Below are 19,377 nucleotides of genomic sequence, written 5' to 3' on the forward strand. Positions count from 1 at the left end.
ACCCGGGAGGCTCTGAGTACACTCTAGCTCAGGGTTCACAAATAACCTATGTTGGCACCGTGCATCACCTGCGACTCAGATGCTTTTAATCTCACCTCTCCATGACTAGAGATCAATTCTAATAATTTGTACTGCACAGATTCTCAGACGTGGGTGTGCAAACATGACAAAGCCAAGCTACGAGGCATTTAGCATTTTCTTGAAAAGAAAAAAAAAAGGAAAAAAAAAAAAAAGACTGCTGCAAGTAACCGAATAAAATAGTCTAAAGGAGCTCAACACAAGACATAAGTTGTAGCTAGCTGAGTAGGCTCCTTCTCTAAATTCTCGAGTCTCTCATCTAAGGCAGTAAGAAAGAAACCCGCGTCATTTAAATCGCATGGTTTACGGGGCTGGGGCTCTAAGAACATCACGCCGCTCATAACGAGGAGTCAGCAACGATTGCCAGTTTCTTGCTGGGTCACCCAACACCTCGTTGTCACGTCCCAGTTCCCACACCGCCAACAGAGCGCAACACCAGCAACTTCTTCAGGCGACCTGCCCTCGGCGCAGCCCTCTACATCGCTTCAGAGAAACCGAAATAACCCCGAGCAGCTGCCGCCTGCCTCCCCTCATGTTCCGGCTCGGCACCCGCTGCCAGACGGCGCTTTGCAGGTGCGAAGAGTCCCGGGGACGGCGCTGCCGAGGGCGACCGCCGCTCGCCCGGGCAACCCCTGCCCGAGGCGCCGCTTTCGGCCCCGCCGCAGCCCGCCCCGCCCCGGGCGGGGAGCCGCGCTGACCGCCGCCCCGGGGAGCGCAGCCCCCGGCCCGCCGCCACCGCGGGGCCCGGCCGCGAGGGAGGGACGAGGGAGGCGGCCGGGGCGGGGAGGGGAGGAGTGAGGCAGAGGGCAGGGCCGGGAGGCGCCGCGCCGCAGCGCGCCGGGGCCGCGCTATTGCTGCTCAGACACCGCCGGAGCGGAGGGTCCCGCCGCCGCCGCCTCCGCGCCCGCCATGGCCGGCCGCCCCCGGCCCGCCGCCGAGCCCGGCCGACCCCCGCCCGCCGCGCCCAGGTAGGGCCCGCGCCCCCGCCCCTCCCCGCGCGCCGCCGCCGCCTGCGCGCGTGGGGCTGCGCCGCGTCGCGAGGGGCTGCCGCCGCCCGCCCGCGGTGAGTAACGGCTCCGGGTGCCGCCCGCCCCCGCCCGGTGAGGAGCGGCGCTGGGCGCCCGCGGGTGCCCGCCGCCTGCCCGGTGAGTAACGGCCGTGGGCGCCCGCAGGGTCCCCTCCCGGTGAGGAGCCGCGCTGGGCGCCCGCCGCCCCGGTGCCGAGGACCCCCGCCTGGGCTCACCGCGGCACGCGGCGGTCGGGAGCCCGCAGGGAAGGGGCTCGCCCCCCGCCCGAGGGCGGCCGCGGAGGAGCGGGGACACCGCGGCCGGGCTTCGCTTCTGCGGTACCCGCGGGGAAGGCGGGTGGCGGCCGGCCGCGCGGAGCCGCTGTCGGCGGGAGCGGCCGGCCGGGGCCTGGGAGCGGAGGGAGCAGCCGACACGGGCACCGCGAAGTCCTCTGCGGCTGCGGAGGGGCTGGGGATGCGCCGCTACCTGCCAGAAGGCGGTCAACCGCCGTGGCTTTACTCTTACACGAAAAGCAGGAATTAAAGGGCTTTTCTTAAAATCGAAAAAAAAACCCCCACCCCCCCCCCCCCCCCCATATAGATTTTGTCATCTAATTTTGCTATAACAGCTGGTTTTCATACCATAGCGTCTTGAGAGTTGTCGAGTTAGTTAGTGCTTAATAAAATACCTTTAGCGTATTGTGCTTAAATCACTCCGACGCATGTATGCTACCTAGTAAATCAGATTCTTTCACAATGAAAGAAAAACCTAAAAATCACTTTTATTATCCCAGCTCCACCAAACATGTATTTATAGCTTTTATGAACAACAGATTAGGGCAAAACTTCCTTCAAGACAGAAATTGATGCACAGGTAGGAGTAGCCTACCGGAGATGCGGTTAAGCATAATTTTCAACAATCACAAGTAAATTGCATTTTGATGATAGCAGGCGGAGAAAAGTATTATAGAAATTGTACCATTTAAGTATGATACAGACTATGAGAGATAAAAAGCATGTGTTGCAAATTATTACAATTTGTTTTGTTGTAGTTGCTTCCAGTGCAGCGTTCCAATGAGAGATGAGGGGTAAAAATGATAGAAATAAAGTTTGGAGAAAACACAGCCTTGAAAGGAAGGCAGTGAAACGATATATAACTACCTGAATACTCAAGAGACACTGGTTGGGGAGGGACAACGACACTTAAGTGGGTGATAATTACTTGCAGGAGAAATTGCTTTTATTTACTTGAAGGAAGCAAAAAGCTTTAAAGCAACCCCTCAGAGAGAGTTGACTAAATAGCATTTCATATCAGTAAACTTTTACTGACGAAAGGTTAATGTTTTCGCACTTTGATCTGAATTGCCTGATCTAGAAATAGCCCTTCCTGATTTTTCCCTTGGCATTTCAGGGTGAAACAAGCAAGATTTAGCTTTTTTTTGTTGTTAATCATGGCTAGTAATTTTGTATACAACTTTTACAACTAAATACCAAGGTGATTGTACAAACTTTAGTATTTTATGGGAAGCCACAATCTGAAAGTGAGAGGGACTCAGACTTTAAAGCCAGAGAGACTTTTAGGTTATCTGATCTGACATCCTATATTTCACACTCTACAAGAATGCAATATTGAACCCAGTAGCCTGCATCAGGATAAAACAGGTATTCCAAAGAGACAGCCTTAAAGATACTAAGAATTAGACAAGCTGCTGCTTTCCTTGCTTATGATCTTGCTTTCATTGGTACACATTTACCTCCTCATAGGCATACAACCACCTTCCAACTCCACACAATTGTTGCTAGGCTTTTCATCACTGCATAAAACTGAGGAAACCAGTCCTACTCCACTCCAGAGCTCTGCCATCTGGTCATCTATTCACCCTGGCTAGGCCTGTTGCCCAGAAAACATTCTCTATTTCTGTAACAAGGCCAAGGCTTACCTTGCTCCTGTGTGCAACATACCTCCTTCTTCCTCCTGAAGTGTGATAGATTTTCTTCCTGTAGCTTAAGCAGGTCAGAATTCCACACACCAAGAACTACAGTTCTCTTTTTCATCTCTTTTATCTCCTGCAGCTGGTATGTTGACAGCAGCTTGTTAGTTGTTAATCAAGGTAACCCTTTCTTTGCCGAACAACTATGTAAACGTCATACTTTCTCTCTGTGAATAAGGGTCAGAGGACTCCAGGAAAGAAGGTAGCCAGAACAGTGAGTAATTTATCCAGGGCATTACTGTCTTCACCAGGAAACCTTAGGAAAAATGCACACCTAGGAAGCCATGGGACAGAAAACTTGTCCTCATACACCTTTAGCTCATCATGCCCACTATACAACATTTGGGCAACTTTAATTGGGGGCTAGTTACAATAGCTGTCGAGAAATACGAACAATGAATGTTAGCATTTACCAGTTAGCTTTACAGGCCTTACCAAAGAAAGGTTTCACTGTCGAACTGTTATAAATCAAATAGTATTTTGCTGCTTCCCTACAGAATCATTTCAGGCATTGGCCTGTTTCTGTGGCTATTCATGCCTGATCTTACTCACCTACACCTAACTTCCTAAACCAAGGCCGTGGCTCTGCCCACCTTGCTGACTTCCTATCACACGCTACAATCACTGCCTGAGTTCAGGATAAACTCAGGGTGCATGTTAATTCCTGTTCAATACCTTCCCTTGCTTTGTCTTCTGTATCTGAAGGCAGAAACATAAGCCATGGGTCTGGATGCCTGCAGCCACTGTGGAGCGGAGCAGAGCAGGGTAGTGGCCTTTGGGCATCCACTGATAAATTAACATTTCTGGCAGTAGCTTCTTGCAGTGAACGCTTACCCTGGGGATCAGTTGAGCAGCTGCAGAGAACTGCACAGAACTGGTAGCTGTCACTTTTTCTTCAAGCAGCTAAAAGGCATTTTTGTTGCAGATCACAGTTGGGAAGCTGGAACTGTGATCTATAACGATTTATTGTTTTGTAATGGTGGAAAAACAAAACTGCATTAAGACCTTAAACATACCAGCTCTCTTCAGGTGAGAGGCAAGAAAAAAATTACTTGAATTTTTTACAAATGAGCCAGGAACTTCTGTGTTTCTGTCCCCTGTGTAAGCCAGTGACTATTTGGGATGCTGTTGCACAGCTGCCTAAGGAGATACAACCACCCCTTTTGGTAAAACTGCAGTTTCTCTGCTCAAGTTTATGAAACTAAACCTATACACATATGCAGTTTTTGGCCAACCTTGTATATCTGTCTTAGCTGACAAATAAGAGTCTTCAGACACATCTTTGGACTGGCACATGCTTTCAACACACCTTTTGTGTGAATACTAGAAAGAAAAGGAGGGATAATAAGCATTCTTCAATTCAGAATTAGAAGCAGCACTGGGGCTTAGAAGCAACATTAGACTGAACAGTAATTCAAAAGAATTAAAATGGATATCCACCCAACAGAGATGAGAAGTAGCAGGTTTTATATTTTAAACAGTGAAAAGACAAGCCCAAAGAACATCTGGCTATTTCTGAAAAACTTACTCTCCATGTAGTACAAAAAGTTTTGTATCACCAACACGAAATTAAATATCTTTGCTACATCTTAATAATACCTGGCATGGCAGAAAACTTAGGCACACAGAGCACAGAGAATGGCTAAGAAAAACCTTTCTGATTTGTAGGGTCTTGTTGGAAACCAAACATTTTTTACATTTTATGAATATGCTAGGGCTGACCACAGATACAAAGAGGTAAGTTAAGGTATTCAAAGCTAAGAAGAGATCCAAAAAGCTGCAGCTGTATCAGACCTTTATTACAACTAGTAGGCATGTGGCACGCACTCATTGCCATCGGTAACTTATACAGTAACACTAATGTCACAGATTTCAGTTGACAGCTGCTCCTATGGCCCAGCAAAGCAGCCCAGCTCTTGTATAACAGAGAAAACAGATTTTGTGGCTTTGTACTAAGATGCTTTTAGGAATGAGTGAAATAAAACTTTGATCCTTTAAGGAGACAAAATTGCAGGCAAAGACTCAAATTATGAAGTTCAAGAGTCATGGGACTAAGCTAGAGATAACAGTTTCTTTGAAGAAATCATTAAAAAATAAAAAAAAAAAAAAAGAACTAAAAAAAACCCCAAACAAACAAACCAAACCAGAACAGCAGCACATAAGCCAACAGGAATCAGTACTAAGAATTTATTTTGAAGAATTGTCAGTGATGAGTGGAATGAAATAAGCAAAGCCAACTACTCAGGGGGTGATGGGTGGTATTTGGTGAGACTGACCACATAGCTCACAGATTTGTTCTCCTTATTTTTCCACCTCTGTGAGTAAAAGAGAAACAAATGTATTGCAAATCTTATTTAAATAAAAGAGGGCAAATTAAGAAATCCCCTGAACAAGAGTGTAATGTCAGAACTTTCATTATCAAGACAACTGCATGCATTAGAACAGTAGCTGGTGTCACATATGAGGATGAAATTTGTTTTTCTGCACTCGTGCAGAACCAGTACTGTAGCCCAACCAGAGAAATCTGTTTAATTCTTGCTGGGTATGCTTTTCATTTGCAAATTAGCACATGAATTTACCAGGCGCTTTGAGTGGAGTGGCCAGAAAATTTATCTAATGCGATGTGATCATATTGGATATTCACTACCTTCTTACAATGTCAGTTTGATTGTCAGTGGTGGGAATTCTTGAAATTACATGCTGCATCCTGTTTTCATGGGGAATTACTTTAAACAGTTCATTAACCTGGCTAACCTATGTTGTCAAACATAGGCAACAATTCTCAGAGATGTTTTCCTTCAGTGAGGTAAGGGGAGAAAAAATTCAGCTAAAACGATAAGGAACTTAAATTGTCAAAGGTCATAAGCCTGTGGATGAGGAATCTGATCCCTTGAGGAATAGGACTGCGGGTGACAGGAGGAGGAGGACTTGCAGAAGTAGTAAAGAAATTAACTATATCATTTCCATGCTTTGTTTCACTAACCCAGTATGCACTATAGTGACAAAAACCTATTGCTTATTTCCAGACTTGCATCTCCACTTCTTCCTTTATTTTACCAATCATCTCATCTGTTTCGAATTCTTTAATCCAGGTTACCCTAGCCTCTCATATGAACTTCACACTTCTTTTCCTGAAAACATCCATTAATCTCCTCCTTCAGTTCCTGCTCTGCTCCCGTACATCACTTCTCCCCTTTCTGACTGCAGTGCCTGTAATAGTGTTGGTCACTCTGTTCACAGTTCTGCCTATGTGTACCAACCCTTCTTCTTCATCACTCAGTCCTCTCTTCCTTCAAATGTCCTTCCCCTAGCACTGACTTGAGAAACCCTAACAAGTATCAGTGGTGGTTTGTTATGTCCAGAATTCGTTGCTATGCTGTTCCTTTTGTATATGATTTAGGCTATGACCTCCTTCCAGTAATCATTGTAAGCACAATTATTAGGTTAGCAGGGTTTTGCCATCTCCTTCCTCAGCCCTATGTTAATTACTTTACTCTTTCTTGTAACATGTAGTTTGTTAGGCTACACCCTGAGTAGGAGGGAGGGAGGCATGTTTAGGCTGGTGGGAGCCTTTATCTGCACTGTGCATAATGAACGCTAGTCCTAAAACCTGCTTCAGGTCACTCCCTCATGCAGGTGTCATTCCCTAACAACTTGGGTCCACAAACATTGTAAATTAGAGCACCCTCTAAAGAACAGTATTTTAAGCCATGATTGGCACCTGAACAGCCAGAGGTCAGAACAGTAAGTCCCATATTCATACAGGAGCGTCTTGTGTGCTAGAGATGCTGAGGAGCAGGAACAGGCAGATAGGAGAGGCTGAGAGAGCTCACTCCGGTGAGGATACCAACCAACCTGGGATCACAGCGATGCCCGCAGTGGTCAGTCCAGGGGTCCCTTCAAGAACACTGCTCTATATTACATTCATTCAAGCTCGGCTGGAATGCCGCAGCTGTCTCTCAGGGACAGTATTTAGTTATTTAACAATGGGGAAAGCGTTTCAGTATGAAGGGCCAGGAACACAAGCACTAATAGCCAAGTAGTTTTGAGTATTCACCCAGAAGTGGAAAAGGCAGTTTTAGTTTTCTCTCAGAAGAAGAAAAATGAATTAAGCTTCTACATCAAAACAATAGCTTTAATTACCAACTCACTGGACGAAATGCAGCAGCAGCTCCCCCTCTCCCTGTATGTTGTGCAGGGTCCTGGTGGTGCTGGCTGTGATCTCTGGGGAGGAGCAGGAAGGCAAAGCCTGCCTAGCACCGGTAGAGACAACGCACTTTGAAACACTTTACACGTACCAGGAGCTCAGCGTCAGAAACTTGTGGGGATTGTTTCCTAATTTTTTAACCACCTCTTTGCTTATCAATGGATTAGATAGTGCTTCAGACTGCATGTACAGTACACCTTCCCTTTCTCCTGCTTCACTGAAAACAGAGGGAAAACTTACACTGGATATTTCTGTTTTTCTGTTAATAACAAGTACAAATTTAGTATGTGCAGATTAATACTACAATTGCTAGGATTTGTTTGGTGCCTAGTGTGAATTTTAAACCTCCTTTTTTAGTCTTGTCAACCTTGGATTATTTTCATTAATCTCTTTAGTTTCTCTCATTAATTTTCTTCACTTCAAGACTTGCTTGATTATTATTAAATATCTGGCTGCTGCCAATGCCCGTGACACATAATAGGTAGTCAGTGGGGTTTTTTTATCAAAGCTATGTTTTCTCTTGGTTGTGGCATCACAATTTGTTATATATCTAATTATTCTTGACTGCGACTTAAGAAAGTTTCCTTTCTAAATCTTGATTAAATTTAGTTTATAGCTGAAAGAAAAAGGACTTTTTAAAAAATTCTAACACAGAACCTGATGCATCAGTGCACATTTCCCAGCTATTCATAACTGGTCAACAAGCCCTGTATAACCCTAAGTGGTCACTTTTAAGACTAAGATCTGTCTTCTACAGTCTATTCTGAGCTGGCTCAATGCGCTTGCAGTAACCAGCTTCTGAGTATTACAGGAGTTTTTTGTTTTCTGGAAAAATTTTGATTTATTATATGAACTGCTGAAAAACTGGAGTTCATTGAACTAAGACATATTTGTGTTACAGTTAAAACTTTTTAAACAGAAAGATGCACTGAGTTTAGGAGACCTAGACTTGGAGAATAGTTTAACTTCCACGACTGACTTTCCCAAACACACACCAGACACCCATGTGGTGGGACATTGTATAGAATTAGTTACCTAGTGGCAACTATGTAACTGGTTAGATTTGTAGCTTTTTTTTTCTTGCATGGAGGTAATGTTCTTGCTGAAGTGGCCTCACAGGGTGTATGGACTAGGTAAGCCCAGAAAGCTTGAGTGTAACCGTTCAGCCCACAGACAGAACTGTTGTAAAAGCACAAGTGTTCAGCAGGACAGGGGGGCTGCAGTGCTCGTCTGTGCAGTAATCCTAAGTTACTTGGGTACTGTAGTTTCACTTCAGCAAAGGCTCAGTTTACTTAGAACGTCCCATAAGCCTGGACTTGTATTTTCTTTCAGCGATGAAAAACTTAGGTGGTCCTCATGTAGTCCTTGTGAGACTGCATAGTTATCAGAATTTCATATACCAGGCATAGTGCTTCTGCACCAGCAGTGGAGCTGTTCATCACATGCAGTGGATCTTCAGAATATTAAATGGAGAAAGAAAAGGTGTCTCTTAGTTTTCAGAGCTGTGTTTAAATTAGGTCCAAATCCTTTTCCCCTGAGATTCATTTATAACTATCTATGCTATTTCAATTTGAAAAGGGAAGAGATCAAATCAGCAGGGTAACAGTTCAACAATGTGCTTATAGATTGTTCCTCTTCTATGTTGTCAAGGCAGTATCTTCCTTCTCAGTGAAAAAATGTGTATTACCATTGTAGACACCGAATAAAAATGAACAGCTCATTTATTTTCAAAAGGAAAAGATTTTCATGCTGTGATATTGAAATGAAAAACCCATCATCCTCACACAAATTCTGGAATAAGACCCTCCCCTCAGAAAAAAATAATTGTTTCTTGAATATGTAAAAATACAGAAGTGATAGCACGGCTATTAAGGAGCTTAGTTAAATGGTCACATTGTACATGCCAATAAAGTCAATCCTAAGCATAATATATGCCATAAATTTAGTGAAATCCAATGGTCACGTTATTCACACTCTTAAAAGTAGCTAGCATATATGAACTGTATCAGTGGTTTCCATGTTGTAATTTAAACGTTAATATAGTTACCAAATACAAAGTTTTGATACTTTAAAAAGTACAGACATATTTCTAAGATTACGGAAATCAATACCGTACATTATGGAACAGTGCATCTGAGTGAAAGAGAGAGGTGTCTTTGGGTACTACCATTAGCAGCAGATTTTTATTTAATACAAGGAAAATTAATTCATAGGTAAGCACATATTTGCTGCATGCAACAGATGATTTTCTGATTCAGAAGGCACGGCTTTTAAGGTATCAGGTATTAGAAAAATAATTGAGTAACTACTGAAAAAACAGAGACGGACCATAAACAAATGATACAAATAGGAATAATAATCCAAATCCAGTAATTAAAAACATAAAAAAGAGGCCATACGACCAGGATTCCTTTGGCATGGATTGCTTTTGGATACACAGAACTAGACCTCTCTTTCAAACTTTCTCCAGGTGAAATTGTTACAGTGATTCCCCACTAATAAAACAATAGTAATTTTGCAAAACCTGGATTTAAGTGCATACATCTTTTTTGTTCCTTTGAATCAAAAGAACTTAAACCTTGCAGTGCTGATCAGGGTAAAACTTAAACACACCCAAAGACATGAAACAAGAGGCAATCTCTGCTCTTAATGAAGTTAATAGGAAGACCATGGCTGCTTCTGGGCTCTGCTGAAGCAGGGCAATATCCCTGCCCCAGAGACAATGAGCACCTTTGGCATCATTTGTACTGTGAGTTATGGTCATTTTGCAGTTTTGGATGCATTACAAAATAAAAAAATTTCATGCTGCCGTATTATTTTTATTTTTTCAAAAGAAGCCTGGACAAGCTAATGGTTGTGATACAGATGGTTAATTTAGACACCTTTTTTGTTCACCATGTATGATCCAACTACATGGTCAGCTTCACTTAAGTTATTGTAGGATCATTCCTAGACTGCGGTGCAAGTGAACTTGTCTGTATCTGAACTAACAACTAATAGAAACGCTTCCATCTGCAAGGACCAAGCATGAAAAAGAGCAAGCGGCATCAATTTAATCTTTCTTAGATTCTCTGCAACCAAATCTCCTCTTGATTTCTGAGTGGATAACTGAAAATCCATGTCTACACATAGTCTGGTCTATATTTTTGCATTAGGTGTAAATGCAAGAATACTAATTTAGCAAGTACTCACACAATCACACTGTGGGTAATGATAAGGTTATAAGAGAGCTTAACAAGCTCAGTCGGTGGTGCAGATAGTCCTGCTGGACCTTGTGCATCCCCATGAGAACAAATTAAGCATTTCAAGCCCAGTTATCACAATAGTTTCATAGTTACTCTGCAGTTCATTGCAAAGCAGTGGCTGAAGAAGCTCTGCAGTTTATCTACATCATGCCACCAAAGAAAAAAATTAGATTAAATTAATAATGCATTGATCTGATTCACCTTTCGACTCCCAGAGATAATGTCCTATGTTCCTTATAGATAGTTAGTATGGCAGTAGATTTTAGGGGGTTGAAAGAAGAGGATTCATCTTGCTAAAAAAAAAAAAACCTCAATCACAATTTCTTGGACTGAAATCTCATGCTTTCCTTATGCTGGTATAAGCTAGGAAAAAATTGAGAATGTTGCCTTTATAGCTACCACTCAATCCTGTTAAACACATTACAGTCCATGGAAAAAAGTTTCACAAATTCAAGCAAGCTAAACCAAAGACAATGCTTGTAGTTTCTTGATAGAATTATACAAAAGAATGTTTTATCATATTAGAAGCCATGATAATTAGAGGCAGCTTCATTTTTTCACATCTCTGAAAGCAAGTTATTATGCTTTTTAAAGAAAACATACTTGTAAACAAGTGGGTTTTGAGGCCTTCCTTTCTGTAAGTTATCACAGATTGCTATTTATTGATGTATTAACTTAGCATCAAAGTTGATAAGATTTGTGTTCCTTTGGGATATTAGTAGCAAATCAGAATTGTTCAGGAATATTTCAGGCATGTAAATTATGTTAAAACGTGTTGTGAATAAGTAATAACAGAATGTATTCTTTGGCATTAAAATAACTTCAGAATGTACCCTGACATTTTAACTAGATAGTTTATGAATGTAACTGCAGGTGGTCATAGAAACAATACTGGATTAAAGAGAACAGGAAATTTCTGTGAATATTTTAGGTGAAGACACTTATTTTTAGACTATTGTTTTACTTTTCTGGTATCATTAGTTAAGGTAAAAACGTATTGGTTTCTGAACACTATTATAATCCTAAAGAACATTTTGAAAGATTTAGCAGGTATCTAAACCAATTTGGCTTTCTTTCAAATAAAAAGGGTTTGAAACCAGAATGGAGTTGAAGAAATAATACATAGGCAGATACTTTTGAAAGTACTTTAGATACTGTTAAAGTAAAATATTTACCATAATCAAACTGAGTTTAGTAGGGACCAACATCACAACTACATACAGTAGTTTTGACCAATTTTTTAATATATAAATATGTTGGTGAAGCTTCCTGTCCAAGGAAATGAATGACAGTAGACTATGAATTGCCTTCATTTTTACAGCTGTAGAAATGATTTTACAATTGGGTAACATTATTTCTGAGAACTGAGGAAGAAGGGTAGACTCTCCATGGAAGAATATCTACCAAAGCTTCCATCTCTGCTCACAGCAGCAAGGTCTTGGTTCTCTCGGGGGCAGGCGGAAGGGAGGAATTCAAGCAGGTGGGTTCAAAATACCTGCTTAGATCTTTTGTTCTGCCAAACAGAAGATCAAAATGTCTTTGGTTGCTTGCCAAAATATCTGCAAGCCACCATTACGTTGGGGATCAGGGTAATCTGACCATTCAATTTAACACACTACCTCCTTTATGAATTAGAACAACCACACAGGCTAGCATGGTTATTTGGTGGTAGGAGGGATCATTCTGCAGTAGCACTGTTGCCATGTTATAAAAAGCTTGTCATAACACCAGTTCAGCTACTTGTATGCCACACAGTTTCCTGATAATAGGATCACCTCACTCTATTCTTTCTCCCTCTACTCTGTTTGACATGTATCTCAGAAATGCCCCCCAAAAAGAATGAAAAGAAAAAGGAGGTTCTTATGCTTTGCTGATTAGTTCTGTGGCTTACTGGTGGCTGAAGAGTCTTCAGGCTTTTGGAATAAATATTTTATTATAATTTCCTTTAGTATTCAGAAACATTAACTTCTGTGATATGGAAAAATGCTTCTCCAACTACACTATGCTGAAGTCAATTCTACTTTCTCATGATTTGTAATAAAGAACACTGTACAGCATGATATTATGGCCTCTCAGCTGGTCATACACATACTTTTTTTTCCAAGACCCCAAGCTGTTCCATAATTCAGATTCTGTGTTTAAAAATTCGGTTTTCCAGTTTCACCAGTTCCTTTTCATTAACAGCTTTGCCCTTTACCTTTTTTAAAGTAGCTGAAAGCGATTCTGTGACACTAGGAAATTCCCAAGCTTCTCCCTTAAATATCTGGGGACAAGTCACCCCTTTCTTAATCTCACATTTCCAAAGCCAGATTTATTATTTATTATTTCTGAGAAGACCTGGTACAAAGAATTCCAGAAATTCTGTCGAACATTAGAAACACGCCATTCAAAACATGAACGCAATGTTCACCTTCCTTTCACGCACAAAATCCTGAGTACCTACCACATTTCAATTACATGTTTTCAGTCTATTTGATTTGTAATCAATCTAAAAAGGAAAACACTGGAACAGCTAGCAAGTTCTGATTAGCTACATGCATTTTCTATTCAAATAAAATCATGACATACGCATTTACTTTTAAGTTACGAGCATCTTTGTCACATTTCTCTTCCTTTCAGAAATACTTAGTATCTGTCTTGAATTTAATTAATGAAAAGCTTTTATAGAGTAGATTTGAGATCTTTAAAAGGTAACCTTTAAGAAAAGTTGTCAGACAGTGAAATACTTGCTTGCACGTGTTGCACTTTGAGGCCTGTTTTGTCGGTATTTGATTCTTGTTGCTCTAATACTCGGAATCAAAAACGCACTGCATAGGTCGATGGCAGAAGCTGAGAAGCTTGACCGTGAAGTTTGGCTATATAATATAATCAAGATGCCAAAAATTACTTAACAAACTAGTTAAGCCAAGATTAATATCCTCCACATGAAATCACTGGTTTCTTGCTATGTCATGTTCCACACTTGACAGTGTGCATAGCAAAAGGATGAGAGGAGCAGTCAGAGAACACAACTTATTTGTTAGATACAAGAAACATTTAAATCAGACTTTTAAAAGTTACCCAGTGGCTTATGGCATGAAAGCCTAATTTACAACATATTTGACTTCATCTTGAAAAATGCTGAGAATTTCCATTTCTAGTTGAAATCTGTGGGAGCTGCTTGCACATTTGTTATGTATTTAACTTGGACCATATTTCAGCAGATTTCAACTGTGTCACAATGTTTTTTCCATTATCTTTAAAAGAAGTAAGATCAGATAACATCACACACTTGGAATATTATACTGTACTGCACCACCAACAACATTAAATCAAGAATAGGCATTGCCATCAGAAGTGCAGTAATAATATAAGTTGCTTAATAAATACAGTCATGAACATTCTTGTTTGAGAGGAAAAACAAGTGTTTACTCTTAGGTCCTCCTTTCTATGGCAGGAGGACAAGTGCTATTGTACAGTACACCTACATATGCTAAGTGAATAAGGAATTTTTTGTGGGACATCTTTTTAAGAATATTTCTGATTTTTTTATTGCTTCTTGCTGACTTAGTAGGCTTAAATAGTAGCAAGCCTATTGCTTTGCTGTAGAGAAAATTAAACTGTCTTATTCTGTTTCTGTAATACCTGTGCCTGGATATAGTGAATTCAGTCTGTATCTCTCTAAAATCATCTTACTGATCAGCACTGCCACTTAAGTTATGTACATACAGACTAATTAGTTTGAAGAATCCTTCCTTTAACAAGATCTCTTATCTTTCCTTCAGTCAAATCCTCAACAGTGTCTTAGTTTCCCACCTAGCTGGGACTCCAGAGCTGAGTATAGACTCCTTGCTTTTAGGGCAGAAAAGCAGTCTTGCCTGTCTTTCAGTCCATCTCCATAAGGTGCAGTCCTTTAGCCCTCCTCGAATTTAAAGGTCTATTCCTTAATCTTTCCCAGGTTCAGTCATTCTTCCTCATCAGACCTTGTCTGGTCCCTAGTTGTTGATCCAGGGCTTCTTTTTATACCTTCTAAAAATCCTCCAAATCAGGAACTCTTCAAAAATGATTGTTACCAATACTGCATCCTACGTATCATTCTAGGTATTTTCTTTCATTGCTTAATGCACCCTACCAGGAAGAGATCTCATGGTTCCTCATGTGCCTTTTCTGTAGTCTCTTCTGGCCAAGGTCCAAGCCTGTCCTTTCTAGCAGGTTTCCTTAGTAAGCAGCCATTCTACTAGCATAACAAAGGTCCACCTGGAATTGTCCTAAAGGCATTTCAAATCCAGGGATAGGTGGGAAAAAGGCAGGATGCCTATCAGCTCTATGTAGAAGCCCAGTTTATATTGAGTTGGCTGTCTCTCAGTAAACTACCAAAATATAGTTAACCATCATCTATCATTCAGCTCCTGATTGCCAACTCTTTGATTTGATTGTCAACTTTTTCATCTGAGTATATCCTGCCATAACTATCGAATGTGGAGAAGTTTGTCAGACTTGTACATAAAACCTTGTTATTTTTCCTTTAAGAATTCAATCAGTAAATAAAGGAAGGAATACTTCTAAGTAGATCACGTAAAATTTAGTTAGTTTGGTTGACATTTATTCTTCAGTAAAACTTGTCTGTTCTTTTATAATATTTTTGAAATATGATTTGAAAGAAGGCTGATCATTGCTAATGCTTGCAGAGGCTTCCAGATTCGTTTGCTTTTTTTAATTTGGACCAGAATAAAGGGTATTCAGGACTCTGTGAACACAGAAGGAAAAGGCTTTTTTATTGTGTAGTGTACCATAGTATGGGTTGTCTTTGCTCCTGTTTTTTATTAGCACATATCTAAAGACATGGCCTTTTTGCAGCTGTATCACTGATCAAAATGAAACGTAAATCAAGAGTACCCAATAGACATTATGAAACAAGCAATCTGAATATAAAGCACTTAAATTTCTACTCTTTTCAGTGCACTGATCTGTAAAACTAACGACCCAATCCTGTACCTTTTAGACTGTACAGAAACTCAGGTCTGATAATGACAGGAAGTGTTCAGTATTTTCAGTTCCCAGTCAATAGCAGCCAAGGGAGACTGAAACAAGTCTATGAATACCTTACAAGATCAGACCCTGATATTGCCAGTGATTATACTCTGCACATGGGTTCCAAATCCATAGCAAAATCAGAAAGACATTTGTTTGAGGTATTTATAGAGCGTCTGTTTGACTAACCATCTGTGCTCTGATTGAAGTATACACATAGTCCAGACTGAATAAAACCCAATTCTATGGATTAAAATAGTAACTTTGACACTGTTACATCTAAAGATTTTACTGCTAGTGACTTTGTTGACCTGTTTACATGTAAAGGTAAATTTTAAAAGTGTAAAATCTGACAGGTAGCATGAAGAAAGAGTGTGACTAGTCTGTCCACTTCAAAAAGGCTTTGAAGTTAAAGGGATGCTATTTGAATGCTGCATGCCTTTCAAAACCGCTGCTTGCTTAGGGTCTGGATTAAGCTAGCTGCCTTCCTCAGTTTCTGAGTAGCTTTTGGGTTTATTTTTGAGTGTAAAGGTAAGAATATGCTAAAGTATTTGCCATGCTTTCACTTGTCCCATATTTCTATTTCAAAATGAGATTCATTCCTTTTTTTGTTGTTCATGGTGTTCAGTACAATATTAGCAAAACATTAGAAATGTAGTTGACTATAGCTTGGAGTTAATTGCACTGAGAAACCTCACTGTGTTTGTTTAGTTTGCTTCCTTCATCAAGATTATCTTTTTCATGGATCAGTATGTTTTGTATGTTCAAAATGCTGAGATTAGGAATCATAATGAAAAGATGAAAAGCACTAAGCTGTAATAGGATTGGTTCAAAATATATATATAATGGTCACTTACTATTTATTGAAATTGCTCCTTAGGAATGATTATCGAACAGCAAGTTTTTGGAAGCTGGTTATGCTTGTTCAAAATGGTAGGAAATTGAAGTTTCTGATATAGTTTCACAAGATTAGTTTTCTTTAGTGATAACCTGGGGAATTCTTTAAATTACCCTTTCTTAGTTGATGCAGCACCATCTGCCACATCTGCAAAGATAATTATTTTTAGGAGCAGCTGTGTTTTTTTGATTAAGTCTTGAGTCATCAAGGTAAGTATTTTTGAATTATTCAATGTAGGAAAATAGAAGCAATTGTTTTGCATTATGGTCAATAAGAAAGGATGTATTTTTATTACAGTTAGTGCCATAAACCTCATAGCTATTTACTACAGTCCTCTAATTTCCAAGAAATTTGAGAGCATTTAGCCTTGTAGGAAAAAAAGTATCAGTCATAATTCATGAATCAGTAAGACAGCAGCTGGTGGCAAATACGTGAATGTGGAGACTCTTCTGTTAAGAAAATATTAAAGTGAAAATAGTGTACTTCTTAACACTGGGTCATAGGTCCAGGTTCCCAGTTTCAAATGCTGAATTGTAAATTAGGATATCTCTCACACCAAAGGAAAAATCCCCAAACGAGCCATCCTTTAACAGAGATTCCTTGTTATGCCTGTGGCCTTCCATGATAGCTCTAAATCAGATGAGCACATCTAAGTCAGATAAGCATTCTCCATCACATAATAAACAAGGGGAGCCAAGCAAAGGTGAGAATTAGGACCTGAAACCTTCAACAGCTTCTTTTACCTTGTAGCGAAAAGGCTCTGATCTGTGCCAGATGCCTGGAAAGACTAGTGCTTTGTGTGAACTCTTAATGTGAAGTAACAAGTATAGTACGTGAATGCAGAGCTATCATTAGATGATGAGATGGCTACATCTCTGCAGCAGTTTCTTTCAGCTTCCTGCTGTTGTGGAACTAATGAGAGCAGGCAGCTTCTCAAAGACAGAATAGTTTTTCCCTGGGGACTTAATGAAAAGTAGGTTTATCTTACTGGCTTTGCTATAGAGTGAAGGTGGCAGAGATGCATGGCCCAAGGAGGGTCTCTTAAGACATCACATACATGTTGAAAATTAAAGCTTAGAAAGGGTGCCCACAAGATAAAGAAAGAGAAGATGAAACTTTGATCTGAGATGAGATAATTGAAAAAGAGATGTTGAAAAGCCAAACCTGTGTTCCATGTTGAAAGACAGACCTGTGAATCTGAAGGTATCTAGACAGAACCTCATACACTGCACCTCCTTGACTTATGGAAGACTCAGGCTTGTGACATTGGATGCCCAACCTGAAGAAGCTCAGCTAGGTGCTCATTTTTTTCCATCAGTTATTATGTACTACCACATATCTACTTTATGTGATACTTAGAGGTGTTCATGTAGCTGACCATCAATGGTGGCCAAGGTGTGTGAGTATGTGTTTCTCTATATTTCTTTTAGAAATTGTGTACCCATAAACTCACTGAGGAAAACGCTGTGGAGTCTAAAACTGTTTCCGAATGTAGCGCTCATAATTTAGCATTTCTTTGTTAAAATTATTCTGCTTTTCAGTGACTGTGAACCCTGACTGCATAAATCTGTTTCCAAACAGTGGGAACCTGGGGTTCATATCACTAGCACAAAGTTAGAGTTGAACTGCAATGCAGCATGAGAATAAGGGTTCTGCTCTACAGTTACAGCACAGGCAACATGAACCCTAAGACAAAAAAGAAGCTCTGAAAGTGTTACAGATACTCGTAAATGCGTTGTCCCTTGTTCTGTGAAACACAGTTGCTGATTTTACCTGTGCTCTGAATAATCAACTGGACATGAAATACAGATCTGAGGACGGTGATAGCTGATGAGAATTTAGGTTTACCAGATTTCAGTAACACCAAAGGCAGTTGTTGCCCATCTGAACTTAAGTCTGAGATGGAGCCTCTTCTCATTCAAAACATTTAGTGGGATTCTACATTTACTTCACTCATCACTTACTTTTAACAAGCTTTTTTATATTTACAAAATGAGGGTTTATTTTGGAAAGAACACATATTTTAAAGAATTAAGAAGATTTTGCAAATCTTTGTGCTTTCCATATGACTAGGAAGACAACTTTACTTCTGTATGGAACATGTAATGTGCTACCCCTTACTGGAATATCACCCAGAGGTAGCACAAATTTGTTAATACTCCAGAATGTGACTCTTCAACTACATTTTTCAGCTATGCTTTAATGTACCATTCTGTTTGTACTGTTTAATTAAGGTCCAAAAAGGCCTTCAGATAGTGGCCACACTATCATCTTTGTTGCTTTTAGACTCAGCAACACTTTATACACTGGAAGTTCAGTTCCCTGCACACAGAGAGCAAATAGTCATTATCAGCATATCAACTCCCTGTAGGGCAAAGCAGTGGCAAAGCCACTCAGTCTTCCTCTCAGTGAAGAGCAGGAGAAAACAATGGGCCTTGTACTTCAACCTGCAGGTCAGACTTGATTTGTAATTTACTATTAGATTGCAGAAGTGATGCATGTTATAAAACAAGGCAGTGCACAGCTTCTCCTGGGAGTACTGAGTTGTACCTAGTACAGAAGTTGCATTTAAATGTGGACTTATCAAGGAGGGTACTTAATTTACACAATATCTGACCCTCTGAATATGAGGTTCTTATTTTTAATGAAGATATAAAACCAGAATGACTTCATATGTTTAATGTCCTTCATTCTGTTAAAAGAACTCGGTATGAGGCCTATAAAAAGCTATTTTCTTTGTCAAATGCCACAGAAATTACTGCCCAGAAATATTACCCTTTATCTATATAATCTGAGCAATGGAATAGAATTTTGTAAACAGACAAAAGTCTCCCTTCTACATACAAATGATGCTGATATCTTAGAAAGTATTAAGTGGTATCACACTTTTCAAGTGAAGTCAGTTAACCTACTGGTCTCACTTGTGCATCTGTATTCAATCC

The 19,377-nt window shown here is 40.4% G+C and overlaps 1 protein-coding gene across 7 annotated transcripts in view; it reads left to right on the plus strand.

Moving 5' to 3' along the window:
* The first annotated feature begins 868 nt into the window (after positions 1 to 868).
* The window catches only part of LOC115347092 (SPHK1 interactor, AKAP domain containing), a 75,900-nt gene continuing 57,391 nt past the window's right edge, over positions 869 to 19,377 (plus strand). For 3 of the 7 annotated variants that reach the window (XM_030028047.1, XM_030028051.1, XM_030028052.1), the window contains exon 1: positions 870 to 1,046. In XM_030028047.1, coding sequence (XP_029883907.1) covers positions 988 to 1,046 — 59 coding nt within the window. In that variant the 5' untranslated portion in view covers positions 870 to 987. Of the gene's footprint in view, positions 1,047 to 1,123; positions 1,142 to 1,186; positions 1,224 to 19,377 lie in introns of those variants that run through there. The other 4 variants (XM_030028055.1, XM_030028053.1, XM_030028050.1 and 1 more) reach the window with 3 other exon arrangements.

This window comes from Aquila chrysaetos, chromosome 10 (genome assembly GCF_900496995.4).
Source record: "Aquila chrysaetos chrysaetos chromosome 10, bAquChr1.4, whole genome shotgun sequence".
Taxonomy (NCBI): domain Eukaryota; kingdom Metazoa; phylum Chordata; class Aves; order Accipitriformes; family Accipitridae; genus Aquila; species Aquila chrysaetos.